The sequence below is a fragment of the Populus nigra genome, chromosome 2 (genome assembly GCF_951802175.1).
Source record: "Populus nigra chromosome 2, ddPopNigr1.1, whole genome shotgun sequence".
NCBI lineage: Eukaryota > Viridiplantae > Streptophyta > Magnoliopsida > Malpighiales > Salicaceae > Populus > Populus nigra.
In genome coordinates, this window is record NC_084853.1 from 38,673,032 (window position 1) to 38,687,667 (window position 14,636).

Sequence of the window (14,636 nt, forward strand, 5' to 3'; positions counted from 1 at the left end):
TGAATTGTTGTACCAAAATGGAATTGGAAAAATGTTGAGGAACCAAAATTGTATAATTTGCGTGATTGTTTAAGTTGGAGAACCAAAGTGCATGTTTTTCAAAACTTATGGCATGCCACTTATATTTGTCGTGTTTTTCATTTCGATCTCTTCTTTTTCAATCCCACCATTTCATAAGAATTCAAAATCAATTACTTTTTAATTATGACCAAAGAGCTTAAAAAAAATTCGAGGATCAAATTAAAAAAAAATTGCATAGTCCATCCATATTAAAATGTGAGAGGATGAATAGTGGAGGTAATGCACAGTGAAAACAACACACAATTTAGATTATAGATAATTAATAAAAATGATATAGTGTTTTTGGGTCCTAATAAAGTAAGCCCATCGGGAAAATTGTCAAGCTCAAGTTGTGAATAAATCTACCCAACCCAAGAAGAACTACTTTTGGTCCCTGGACTTTGATAGAAATGCCTCCAAAAACATTTTGAGAACTATCAACAATTTATGATATAATTACATTTGGAATGGGTTTGGCGAACAAACAATTCATGGTTACAATTACTCATATGGAAGATGCGAAATCCAACTTTGTTCACTTGACCCAAATTATTTGTTATTGTTACCCAATTTGGGTGGGGCTTGATCCAAAAAAAAAATAGTACGGATAAAGTTTTCACTGTACTTATGCACATATTTTACTATTTATTAAAATAATATAATTATCGTTTTATCGTTTTTTTTTAATCAATGGCCTAGGTGTTGGGGGTATTATGATTTTTTTGAAGACTTATTGATCATTACTAGATTATAATCGGGGGTAGATTTATCTTTTTGTATTTTTAAGCATCTCAATTACCATTAAAAAAATAAAACTAGCATCTAGGCATAGTTATTAAACTCGGCCCGGTAGTTGACCCGGCCTCCCTGGTTTTATGGGTCAACCCGGATCAACCCGAAAAAATTTAAAAAAATATTTAAAGCTTTAATATTTCATATGAAAAAATTAAGAAAAAATCCAAATAAATATAGGCTATGTTAAGAATGAAGTTTAAAAGAATATTTTTTTTAAAAATTTATCTTACATTAAAAAGATACTATGTTAAGCTTTTAAGTTGAAATATTTAAACCAAAAAAGTTTTTTTTATCTCATATTAAAAAAAAAATTCTTGGGAACATAGAGTATATATATTAACGGGTTTCAAATCCCACATTGAAAAAACATAACGTTTTTCTTGGGAACATAGAGTATAAATACAAAAGGGCTTCAAATCCCACATTGAAAAGATGTTATGTTATTCTTTTAAGTTGAAGTATTTAAACCAAAAATTTTTTTATCCCACATTGAAAAAACTTTACTTTTTTCTTGGGAACATAGAGTATATATACTAATGGGTTTCAAATTCTACATTGAAAAAATATAACTTTTTTCTTGGGAACAGAGTATTTATACTAATGGGTTTCAAATCTCACATTGAAAAAACATAACATTTTTCATGGGAACATAAAGTATATATACGAAAGGGTTTCAAATCTCATATTGAAAAAATATTATGTTATCCTTTTAAGTTGAAGTATTTAAACCAAAAAGTTTTTTTATCCCACATCGAAACAACATGACTTTTTTCTTGGGAACATAAAGTATATATACTAATGGGTTTCAAATTCCACATTGAAACAACATAACTTTTTTCTTGGGAACATAGAGTATTTATACTAATGGGTTTCAAATTCCATATTGAAAAAACATAACTTTTTTCATGAGAACATAGAGTATATATACGAAAAGGCTTCAAATCCCACATTAGAAAGATATTATGTTATCCCTTTAAGTTGAAGTATTTAAACCAAAAAGTTTTTTATCCTACATTGAAAAAACATAATTTTTTTTCTTGGGAACATAGAGTATATATACTAATGGATTTCAAATTTCACATTGAAAAACACATAACTTTTTTCATGGGAACATAGAGTATATATACGAAAGGGCTTCAAATCCCACATTGAAAAGATACTATGTTATCCTTTTAAGTTGAAGTATTTAAATCAAAAAGTTTTTTTTATCCTATATTGAAAAAACATAACTTTTTTCTTGGAAACATAGAGTATATATATTAATGGATTTCAAATCCCAGATTTGAGGGGAAAAAAAAAACAACAACATCGGGTCTCGTCCGGATTCGCCGGGGTCATGAGTTGACCCACCAGGTCGACCGGATTCACCGGGTTGTTATCCTAGTCGGTCTTTTATTAAACCCGGTCTAGTCCAATCACCCCGTCGACCGAGTCCTAGGTCAACCCGCCAGGCTGGGTTTAATAACCAGGCATCTATGAGTTTATTATGGGTTTTCTGTTATTATCAAGTTTAATGATGGCAAATTGATCTTTTAATAAATAAAAAAATTATTCAAATGGAAAAGTAATTGGCACGTACAACAAGTGCCAACGTGGGAGGCACTCGTGGCATTCTGATGGCGAAGGCCTCTCGATAATAAAATAAATCTCTTCCTATTAGTCACTGGAATCTTCACGACATCTTCTTTCTATTGAAGCATAGCGTGGCAGCGGCGACATGACAATTTATAATTGGCAGGGTTTTTTTTTCCTCTCTTTTTTCTCCTCCCCTTGAAATTCGCTTTGGCCATTCAAAATTTCAAAGTTTTCCTCTTAGTTATTGATATTTCAACTTCGGTTCTTATTCTTATTCTTTTTATTTTTAATTTTTGTTCTTAGATTTTTTGTAAAATCTTTATTCGATTTCATTATTCAATCATAATTTATGATTTTTTTTTCAACTTGGTTCTCATTGTTTTGATTTTTTATTCTTTTGTTGAATTGATTTTTTTTATTTCAACCGTTAAATTTTTTTATAGTTCTCATCTAATTTATTTTTTATAAATTTTGATCATCGTTATTTTAATTGCTATTTTTGGTTCTGGATTCTTTTGTATAATTGAGTTTTTTTTCTTCAGTTTTATCCTTTAATATTGGATTAGTTGGGGATTGGGCTTTATGATTTTTTTTTTTCAGATATGATACTTCTAGTCCAATGATCCAGGTCATGAGTTTGAAAAGTTAATGCGGGTTGACATTAATTTTTTTTACTTATTTTTTTATTTCATCATTCAATATTTTTTTTAAATGGGTTTTGTGGTTTTCTTTGTTTTATTTTCTATCGGGTTATCCCAATATCATGATTTAAGTTGTGGGTTTGACGAATTAACCCGAGTTGTTTCGCCCCTTATTACCTAATTATAGATTTGTTTTGTTAATTCGTGTTGGCTCAGGACTTTTTATTTATATTTTTTTTACTCAATTTCATCATTCTATATTTAATTTGCTAAGATTTAAGCAATATTTTTTTCCTTAATTTTTTTTAAGTTATTATATATTTTTTTAATTTGATCAATTTACCATCATTATTTTTTTTATCATTTAATTAAAATAAAACTAATGTGTTTTTTGCGTTTCAAAAAAATTAATTTTTAATTTTTTTTACTTAAAATTAATATTTTTTTTGGTATTTTTATATCACTTTAACGTACTTATATCAAAAATAAAGTTAAAAAATTAATAAAAATATTATTTAAATTTATTTTTAAATAAAACATATTTTAAAAAATAATCTTCGGAGAATTACTTCATGCACTCATGTTTGTATCCCGAATAGCATATTTTTCTCCTTTTTTTTAAAAAAAAAAAAGGTTTGCAGCACACGGGCCCAAGCATGGAATATTGCTGAAATGAAAATGCGGAGAAGACGAGACAATTCTGGAACCATCCCGAGCCTGTTTGACATGAGAAGTCTCTAGAGACATAACTACCCCGAAATATACTATAAAACTACAAACGCCTTTGTTGCGTTTTCGTGCGCTAGCAAAATCAAGCAAACTATATTATTGCATTGCTCTGCTTCAAGATCTTAAACCCCAATTAGTTTCCATACATTTCTTCTTTTTCGTCGCACGTTAACTGCTGCTTGAGATCAGATAGATGGAGGAAGACTTTGAGTTCCCAACTGGAAGCAACAACATGGAACTTGAAGATGAAATGGACATGGGTGTCCCAGACCCAGATGAAGCTGTTATCAAGGTGGGTGAAGAGAAGGAGATTGGCAAAAATGGGCTGAAAAAGAAGCTCGTTAAGGAAGGTGAAGGCTGGGATACCCCCAGTGCCGGTGATGAAGTTGAAGGTATCTACCTACATATCCCTTACCTGCCTACTGTGTAACTGTAGTGTCCACTAATCAATTGATTTGGTAGTGGATGCTTGGTAGTAACTCTTTTGCTCAATTTGCAGTGCACTACACTGGAACTTTAGTTGATGGAACCCAGTTTGATTCGAGCCGTGAGAGAGGGACTACATTTAAGTTCAAGCTTGGCCAAGGTAATCAATTAATTTAGTACTGCTATATGCTATTTACCTCTCTGTTTTTTTCTTTTCTTTTCTTTTGGTCATGTATTAATTGGTCGATTTCCATTTTCAAGTGAAAGGAAGATTTTTTTATATATATGTATATTAAACATTTTAAATGTATTGGAAGTTAATAAGTTTGATCTCAAGAAAAGGTGTTGAATTACATTAATAAGTTAACATTTAAATATCACTTTGGATCGATTATATTTCATATTTTGTTGTTGTGGTGGAATTACATGAATCTTGATTGCTTTGCCAGTGTGCTATGCTAAAATGAATTGAGTGGTCTATGTTGTTGGAGTTAATAACAACTAGGATTAATGATATAAATTTGCTTTCGCTCTTGTTTTCCATTTAATTAGATTTATTATTGCTTGTCTTGTGACTGTGGAATGGCGGTTTTTCATCTCAGGGCAAGTAATTAAGGGATGGGATGAGGGCATCAAAACTATGAAAAAGGGTGAGAATGCTGTTTTTACTATACCTCCAGAGTTGGCGTATGGTGAATCTGGCTCTCCTCCAACTATTCCTCCCAATGCTACTCTTCAGTTCGATGTGGAGTTGCTATCTTGGACAAGTGTCAAAGACATATGCAAAGATGGAGGAATCTTTAAGAAAATAATTGTTGAGGGAGAAAAATGGGATAATCCCAAAGATCTCGATGAAGTATTTGGTACGCTTTTTATCTGCTGCTACCTTATATCATGCAAAGCCTGGATGGATATTTTTTTTCATTGTTTCCTGATGGTTGTTTTACTGTTCAATGCAGTTAAGTATGAAGCGCGGCTTGAAAATGGCACAGTTGTCTCAAAGTCTGATGGAGTTGAATTCACTGTTGGAGAAGGTCTGTCTCCTCTCTCACAAGTATGTACTTTGTTACGCTGAACGCATTTTTTGAAGAAAGTTAAATGTCATGTCTCCTTGTGTAGGCTATTTCTGTCCCGCCTTGGCAAAGGCTGTGAAAACAATGAAAAAAGGGGAGAAAGTGTTGCTGACAGTGAAACCACAATGTAAGCGCAATCCCTTCTTAGATCCATTATTTAATTATATGGTATGATGGTTTACTAATTCTTTGTTTCTTTTTCGCAGATGGGTTTGGAGAGAATGGCAGGACAGCAGCAGGTGATGAAGGTGCGGTTCCTCCGAATGCTACCCTCGAGATAATGCTTGAGCTGCTTTCCTGGAAGACTGTGTCTGATGTTATGAAGGACAAGAAGGTCATGAAAAAGATCCTGAAGGAAGGAGAAGGTTATGAACGACCTGATGACGGGACTGTTGTTCAAGGTAATGTTTACAATAATATTCTATGACTGAAGTTTGATTGGTTCTTGCTCAACTTGTTTTTCTAATATGTGCTTTGTGATCTTTATTGTTTTCCCTCAGTGAAACTAATTGGGAAGCTGGAAGATGGGACTATCTTTGTGAAGAAGGGCCATGAAGAGGAGCCACCATTTGAGTTCAAGATAGATGAAGGTAATATAATTTGAATGGCTTCACTTTTCCCCCTCCATTAGTGAAGTTTCTATGAATTTTGTAGTCATTCTCTAATACTAACTGCTATTTGAAATGGCTTCCCTTACAGAGCAAGTTATTGATGGACTAGATAGAGCCGTAAAGACTATGAAGAAAGGGGAAGTTGCTCTGGTGACAATTCAACCAGAATATGCTTTTGGCGGATCTGAATCTCAACAAGACTTGGCTACTGTTCCTGTCAATGCAACAGTGTACTATGAAGTTGAGATGATCTCCTTCACCAAGGTGGGTGTAATATATATCTGATTTCCTTAATGTGGTTGATTTTTAAAAATTGTCGCCTTGATGGTGATTTAACAAATTGCGAATGGTTTGATATAGGAAAAGGAATCTTGGGATATGAATACACAAGAGAAGATTGAAGCTGCAGGGAAGAAGAAAGAAGAAGGGAATGCATGGTTCAAGGCTGGCAAATATGAAAGAGCCTCAAGAAGATATGAGAAGGTATATTGAGCGCAGCAGGTTCTTGCTATATGTGGGATGGTGTCCAATTGTAATGAAGTCATTGACAGAATGTTAATTGATGTGCGACAGGCAGCAAAGTTTATCGAGTATGACTCATCTTTCACTGACGAGGAGAAGCAGCAATCAAAGGTGCTGAAAATTTCCTGCAAGCTTAACAATGCAGCGTGCAAGCTGAAGCTCAAGGACTACAAGGAAGCTGAGAAGCTTTGCTCCAAGGTCTCATGCTTAATTTCATTCACAATCATTTTGATCCTACGATAGTTGTCTCGAGGATACATGCTAACATTGGAAGAGATTTGTCTGTGCAGGTGTTAGAGCTTGATAGTCAGAATGTGAAGGCCTTGTATAGGAGGGCTCAAGCGTATATACAGCTTGTCGATTTGGACCTGGCAGAGAAAGACATTAAAAGGGCACTTGAAATTGACCCTGACAATAGGTGAGCTACCGCTTGAGATTGACCCTGAGAATTGGGGTGCCATCTTCTGCCTTTGAGGTTGCCATTCGTTAGCTGGGAATTGACCAAATCTTGAATTGCCATTTATTTCTCCTAACAGGGACGTCAAGCTGGAGTACAAGATCCTGAAGGACAAAGTGAGAGAGTACAACAAGAAGGAAGCGCAATTTTATAGCAACATATTTGCGAAGATGAATAAGTTAGAGCAAACAAATTCAACTGTAAATAGGCAAAACCCTAATTTATTTAAGTCTGTTGTTATGGTGACATTGTGCCTGTTGTTGACTGTTTTTCTTGTGTACGGTGTTTGGTATGGAAATGCAGATGGCAGCAAAGCAGGATCCAATGCCAATGACCATAGATAGCAAGGCTTAACAGCTTCTTGCATCCTCTCCTCTTAATTATCTCTCTCTTTCATGCGTAGGAAGAGAATCATGGGTGTGCGCTTTGTTCTTAAGTAGTAAATGGACAATGGCTTCTTGAATTGGCGCTGAGCTGGTCAGTTGTTAACATCATGTATCCCTGTTGTGATGCGTGTAATAAAGAAACTTTTTCTGTAAATCCATCATGCAATGGTGTGTCTTATTTTGTTTCATCTTTCACCCGATTCTTCCGCGGGTCTTCGGGCCTGATTTGGCAAGTTAACGAACGCATCAATCATTCTTGTTCAAGAGTTATTAATCCTTGAGGTAGAAGGAGAGTATATATGTCACTCTACATTGAAGATGTACATTGATATCCCTCAATCAGGAGATTTATTCAAGCAAAATCCGCAAAACAAAATATCATAGAACTACCCAAGAAACTACACAAGGGGCAATCATGTGCTTCAAGGACTAGATGTTCAAGTTAGTTCCTGTTTTTTTTTTTAAAAAAAAATTAATAGATAAGATTGCATATACATAAGCTTTGGTTACAAGCTGGTACACAAAATCGATGGTGATGGTTCCACAACGATGAAGATCATTTTCCATGCATATAAGCATCGAGCGCCTCTATGATATGGCTGCTATGTGTTCCCCTCTAATAAGACCAACCACACATCCCTCTCTTTTTTTTTTCTTTTTTTTTACTAAACTTCTTATTTGGACCATCATGTGTTTCTGGTTTGACTACACATCTTTCTAGGGCTGTGTTTGTTTTCTAAAAAGTAATTTCTAGAAAATTACTTGTCAAACTTTTTTATGTTTATTTGTCATTAGAAAAGTTGATCAACGAAAAACACTTTCCGATCAAAGAAAAATTTGGTTTGGTTTCTAGGAAAGTATTTTCCTTTTATTTTGAGCGGAAAATATTTTTTGTAAATTGTGAAAAATTTAGAAATATAAAAAAAATTTAGAAATGTTATATTATTTACTGATTATATCAAATTTGGTCCTCAAACTTTTGATTGCTATATATATTTTGTTTTGAATATTTTTTTTTCAATTTCATCCTTTAAAATTTAATTTTTATATTAATTTTAGTTCTTATTTTTATAATTGTTATTTGCTTTTCCCTTATCATTTTTTAATTGAAATTTTTTATCTATCAAATTTGGTCTTCATTCTTTTTATTGTTATTTATTTTATTTGAAATAATTTATGAAATGTTAATTATTATTATTTTAATTTCTTCATCTTTTAATTTTTTTATTTTTTAGATTTGATCTCTATTATTTTGATTATTATTTATTTTATTTGAGATAATTTATGAAATTATATATTTTTTTCAATTTCATTCTCATTCAACTTTTTAATTTGTAAATTTTGTTTCTCATTATTTTAATAAACTTGAAAAAAATAAAACATTAATAAGTTATTTTCCAGCTTATTTTCCATGACATAACCAAACACTGAAAAATATTTTCCAACTTATTTTCCATTACACTACCAAATATCAGAAAATAATTTACTTTCTCGGAATTCACTTTTCAAAAGGAAACTACTTTCCAGCAAACAAACGGGGCCTAAACTAACTTTATAGCTATGTGTCCTCTTTAATGGGATCGAACTAGGCGTCCTCTTCGTAACAAGACCAACCACTTATCCGTTTCATGGTAGACCAACTCTACATCCCCTCTTTAATGGACTAACCATGCACCCGTCTATATAAGCTTTATACCCTTTAATCCAACTACTATATATATATATATATATCCACACACATTAAATGCTCGTAAATCCTCCTATAACATTTGGGCCCATGCAATTATGGTTGTTATGTTCGACTCGTTTGAACTTAGAAGGCATTGACATGACAAGATTTTCTACCTTACACCACCACCCATTAAAGGCTATATCCCATATAGTTGCCCTTATTATATAATGTTTTATCATTATGTCCTTTTTCAATACAAGTTGGTATGTTTCATGGGAATAAAAACCTCATATAAAGTAAGCACCGGATAAAGGGGTTTCATTAGTTTTTATACACAAACACATTCCTTCACATATCTTACATTTATCATCTCCATTTATTATTCTCACAAGATGCTTTATACAAGCTTTCAAGGTAATAATCCTTCTACTTGAGTGCTAACCTAAGTATTAAAGGGTTATTTGAACCTAATAAGGGATTTTTATTTTATAGGTGTTCATGAAACCCAAGTGTAGTAGCCTCTATCTTTCAATCCATCCACTAGCCTTGGAAAAACATTGATATTTTGGAGTTTTTTAACCATCAATGGCAACATTGGTAGGGATCTTGAAAAAAAATCAATTCATCTCCCTCTTTTAACAACCTAAAAACTAGAGGACATAAGAGGGTTACAAGCCTTCCCATTATAAGTGCTCAAACTTCTCAAAATCTCCATCATCTAATCCAACAAGTAAGAACAATCACATCACACAAGAGTAGTGGGCAACCTTGACTCTTTACAATAGGTTCTCTAATATAGAGATATATAACCTTTACCAAGTGAGGTGTTCTCCATTAACTAAACGGGTGTTAGACACTCGTCTTATGAGAAACGTCATCTCCATCCAAATAAACCTAAAAAACTAGTATAAGTTTATAGACTTGAGAGAGTATGTGCAAAATATGCATGGTAGTCTAGAGGTCATCATGTAAGTCAAAGACACCATATGAAAAAATCTCCCCATCATATTCAAAGGGTTAGTCTAAACATGGTATCATAATTTAGATCTCGAATCCATTCTTGGCTTTAAGGAACTTTGTGTAAATATTATATCCTATTTTATAATGAGTATCTTATCTAAAAATGCTCTATTGAGTTGTTCGTCATCATTTAGTAGGATAATAAGAGCACGAAGGCTCATTTAAAAAGATTCGATGAAGAGATGTTGAATAAGGTAAAGGTCTTTTTATAATCAGTCGCTACTAAAGGCTTGATTAATAGGGTTCATTGTCTGATCTTATGGAGAAAGTTATACTTCTTACTTGAAAACTATCTCTACAAAATTATCACCATATGTTATTCTTTAAGAAATTGTCTTCGTATGATAATCTCTATGAATTTTTTCTTCTTTTATGTTTTTCATAAGATTTTCTTCATGAAATATTGTTTATACATTGTTCTCCATGTATTATTTTCCATGAGTTATTCTCTATTACATTATTTTTCATTAGTTATTATCTACATGCTTTTTATGAGATTTTCTCTATATGACTCTCCATCTTAAATGAGAAAACATCTCATCCTGGGTATAACCTAATTTTTATGATGAATTGCCAAGTATAGACTTTATGAGAAATCTTTATAATGATCTACATGAGAAGCATCCATAATAATCTCCATAAGTGATCTCCATAAAAATCTACATGATGAATTGCCATGTATAGTCTTAATGAAATAGACATTATATGATGATTTCCATTGTTAATCACTACCATGGTTAATCACTAAGTACAATATTTAAAAAACAATCTTTATACAATGATCTTTATAAAATATCTTCCATGACATTTTCTCCACCTTAGGCAAGAGTTTTTTTTTCTCTGCCCGACATATTTTTTTGTCATTCTCCATTTGTGCTTAGGACAACACCGAACCCAAATACAATAACATTTTCAAAATAAATCATGAAGAGATAATTTAGCTAGAGCAAGATGAGAAAGGAACCTCCATTTGAGTTAGGGCAACACTTATCGCGAGTATAAGATAACTTTTCCCAAGAAAAAAGACATTCTCCACCCCTAACAAAAAGGATCTCGGTGAAACTTCTCCTCCTAGGCACAATATAATGTCCACTTAGATCTCCATTTGGGTACAAGGATAACCTAACCCAAACTTAAAGCATTATTCACCCCGGGTATACATATAACTTTGTCCGAGTACAATGACATCCTCCATCTCGGGTCAAGAATGCTTTTACATATGCTATTCTTTATAAGTTGTTCAAACCAACTATCTTGCTCGGGTATAAAGACATTCATCCTTTGGTTCAGGAACCCACCTTACTCAAGTAATAAAGGCTTACTCACAGGTACAAAGAGTCACCTTGTCTAGGAATAAAAGCATCCACCCTGTCCAGGTATAAAGAAAACACCTCTTCATAGGTGTGTAGTTACACCATACCCAAGTATAAGGGAACCACATCACCTAGTATAAAAGGTTATCATAACAAAATTTTAAAGTCAACCCAAATAACTTGCTAACCATTTTTTAAAACACCTTGGTTGATCAAACAAAATAACCAGTTAGTTCGAACATGATGACTCATATCTCCAAAAACCTGATATACCCAGATCACATATGTTAAGAAAATCATTATATCTCAAACTAAGTGAACCTCACTTTGAGGCAGAGGCATCTGATTGGATGCCTAGATTGATTAGATACCCAAACACATGTTCTTTTTTTATGGAACTAACAACGTATCCCTTTTATTGGTAGGCTAACCTTATGTCCACCTAGTGGATTGACTTCATATCCTTTAGACAAGTCATACATCTCCCTAGACTGACCTTTTACCCCCCTTCAAAAAGACCACTTGTGTGTTCCCTCCTTAACGAGACCACTTGCATGTTCCTCCCCCAATAGAAATGACTGCATGTCTCCCCTTAACAAGTCTAGACCCATATCAATTCCTTGATGAACTGACTTTTTATCCCCTCTTTAGTGGACCAACCACATGTCCTCCTAGACAAGACTTATGCCCCTAAATTTAGCTATTACACCCATGACGCACAACCCTTGATCAAACTTGGTTTACTCTCTACTTACTACAGAGACAATGTATATACATTGAATGCACAACCTTTAGTGGTTGTCATGTTGGACTCGTTTGAGCTCATCAGGCAATCGATATGAGAGGGTCTTTTATTTCAAATGAAACATTACTGTCCATTAGAGATTATTATCTCACATAATTACTTCTAAATTATATTAGGGTTTTTCCTTATTAAACACCAGTTAAGGGGGGTCATTTCATTTTTGCACACAAATTCCTTTACCATATCTCTTGCCTTTTATCATTTTTATTTATTATTATGGTAAGATACCATACACAACCTTGCAATCTTCCTCCTACACTAGTGCTAATTTGCAAATTTAAGAATTGAAAAGTCTCATAAACTCAATAAAAAAGAAATAATTTTATAAGTGTTCATGCAATCCGAATCCAACATCTGAATCTCTCAATTCATCCATCAACATGTTGATTGTTTTTTAGATTTTCTTCAAACCTCGTCGGTGGATGGAAGAAGCAAACATGTTTAGAGAACCATCTTGTCCTTCACCACTAGTATGACAAAATATTATGTGAACTTGATCGTATTCTCAACATACCATCAAGAAGTGTAAGATTGTAATTTGCATATCAATCAGTATTTATCTTTGTCAAGTCTTTGGTATCAAATAAAACAAGACCAATTAACAACTTATGTCTTTAAATTAAGATTTCAAGTTAAAACTCAAATTTTAAAATATATTTGATGTGATTTTTTTCATTTTTATAGCAGTCTTCTAATTAAGTTATTTGAATAAATATTGATTATTATCTATTAAATATTTTACTTTAAATTGGCTAGCAGCGATTTGGGTTAAATCCACATAAAACAGGTCGTTATTTCCGTATTAGAGCAATAATTGATAATAGTTATGTGATATGTTGATCTATGCTATGCATGGTTAATTAAACAGGAGATTTAGCCATGCATTGTAGCTTAAAACGTAAGGAAATTCTCTGAAAAACTAGCAGCTTGCAACAAGTTGGTTAATTAATAGTAAGGGGGAGCAGACGATCGACAGAGAACCTCCCAAGTTTCACTTATAGATTAGGGCATAAAGATTTTATTTTTATTTTTTATTTTCATAGAGATTATACATGTGCTCCGACACATATAAACATGGTTATTACAGCCTCGTAAAACAAAAATAAAAGAGAGTACGTGCTCTTAACTCATGTTCATAGAACACCGCCAAAACTTAATTTAATTATCTTAGTTTGGATTTCATAAACCAATCAAACCCTAAATGACAATTCTCATTTTCTAACCATCAATTTAGCTGAAGGCTCAAAGGTAAGCAACTCCGTGGTTCGAAGCCCAGGCAGGACCACAACTACCGAATCAAACATTCTCTTCTCTCCATTCTGTGTGGTGGCCACAATATTTAAATAATATTTGAGCCCAGAAATCACCTGCTTCTGTGCCTCCACCACCTCAGAAAACATCAGTTTTCCAACTCCACCACCGTCCCAGTACAGGCTTCTGTGGCTGTTGAACTCCTTCACGGAGAACCTCCCCAGCTCCTGTACCTGCTTGTTAGTCTTCACGTCACTCACCTCGGATCTCCCCCCCACCATTCCTCCTCTATAACCACTCACTCCCGACACAAGAAGCGTGGAGAGAACAAGAAAACACACCAAGAAGGGAACTGAAGACTTCATAAGTTTTGCCATGGCTGGTACCGTGTATATATATATACTCTTCCTCTTTTCTGTAGTTGTGTTTGATGAGAAGGTGAGTACCAGATGAGCTATTTATAGAGGAGGAGTAAAGGGATGGATGGGGTGTGTGTGTGTGGCATGTAGCAATGATTTTGCAGTGGGGATGATGGAGATAGGGTGACACGCAAATTAAGGTGGTGTGGTGATGTAGCGGCGCATGCACCAACGGCGTGCCGCGTAATTTAAATTAGATGCATGAGCCAGAGGAATCAGGAGAAACGACAGAAGGGCAGTGTGAGTTTTTTATGGGATCCTGCTTTTCTCATAAATCTAGGGGTGTTTGTATGTGGTATCGCATTTTGCCTAACCCATACTCAAATACTCAGAACACTAAGTTTTTTATTTATTCGGTGAATTTTCGTGGCTTCGAAATAGTGGGTACTGTGTTTTTGTGGGTTGGTTTTGGATTCATGGGAGGGACGAAGAAAGCGCACCGTGTGTATTCTTATCGTCTCGGGCTTTGCTGCGTTGTTGTGTAGTGGATTGTGTGAGTATCACCAGCTGGCCGTATACGTGCTTTGATGGTGACTTTTGCCATTCTTTCCGATGAAAAGTATTGGATTAGCAGCAGCAGAAGACTGTCGATCTATAATAATAATAACAATAATAATTTAAAATGAATTATAATTCTTTTAAATATGATAAGATTACAGGAGCTGTTTTAAAATTCAAATATTTAATAAAAAGTTATTCTATATTTAATAAAATATCACAAAAGTTTTCTTTTGTACCCCAGATATATTACACCATTGGAGAAGATGATGATTGTTATTGCGTTGGCCAAAGTAGAACATAAAATTGCCGAAGTTTCATCGAAAATACCTCTTTCTCCTTCAAATGGCTGAAATATTTTTTCATAAATGAAAACTACTTAC

At 33.6% G+C, this 14,636-nt stretch overlaps 2 protein-coding genes across 3 annotated transcripts; one reads left to right on the plus strand and one right to left on the minus strand.

Annotated features, from left to right (window-relative positions):
- Positions 1-3,795: 3,795 nt before the first annotated feature.
- Positions 3,796-7,429, plus strand: LOC133683170 (70 kDa peptidyl-prolyl isomerase-like). Of its 2 annotated transcripts, XM_062106709.1 has the most exons (13): positions 3,800-4,192; positions 4,300-4,386; positions 4,829-5,089; positions 5,186-5,260; positions 5,346-5,426; positions 5,506-5,700; positions 5,800-5,889; positions 5,999-6,174; positions 6,271-6,393; positions 6,484-6,630; positions 6,723-6,850; positions 6,969-7,089; positions 7,193-7,429. In XM_062106709.1, exons 1-13 carry the CDS (start codon positions 3,994-3,996, stop codon positions 7,241-7,243), a joined length of 1,734 nt encoding a protein of 577 aa, XP_061962693.1. In that variant the 5' UTR covers positions 3,800-3,993; the 3' UTR covers positions 7,244-7,429. The 2 variants fall into 2 exon arrangements, with proteins under 2 accessions (XP_061962692.1, XP_061962693.1); XM_062106708.1 differs by having other exon boundaries at positions 3,796-4,192; positions 6,969-7,429.
- Positions 7,430-13,087: 5,658 nt separating this feature from the next.
- LOC133682873 (cysteine proteinase inhibitor B) lies at positions 13,088-14,262 on the minus strand. Its single transcript, XM_062106416.1, has one exon. The coding sequence runs from the start codon at positions 13,711-13,713 to the stop codon at positions 13,297-13,299; it is 417 nt and encodes a 138-aa protein (XP_061962400.1). The 5' UTR covers positions 13,714-14,262; the 3' UTR covers positions 13,088-13,296.
- Between the last annotated feature and the right edge of the window lie 374 nt (positions 14,263-14,636).

What these genes read in the sequence shown, in the direction of transcription:
- LOC133683170 (XM_062106708.1), top strand. Translation starts at nt 3,994, where the DNA reads ATGGAGGAAGACTTTGAGTTCCCAACTGGAAGCAACAACATGGAACTT. An exon ending in GCTGACAGTGAAACCACAAT is followed by an intron (nt 5,427 to 5,505) that starts GTAAGCGCAATC and finishes TCTTTTTCGCAG; the next exon opens with ATGGGTTTGGAGAGAATGGC. An exon ending in CTGAGAAGCTTTGCTCCAAG is followed by an intron (nt 6,631 to 6,722) that starts GTCTCATGCTTA and finishes TTGTCTGTGCAG; the next exon opens with GTGTTAGAGCTTGATAGTCA.
- LOC133682873 (XM_062106416.1), bottom strand. Translation starts at nt 13,713, where the DNA reads ATGGCAAAACTTATGAAGTCTTCAGTTCCCTTCTTGGTGTGTTTTCTT.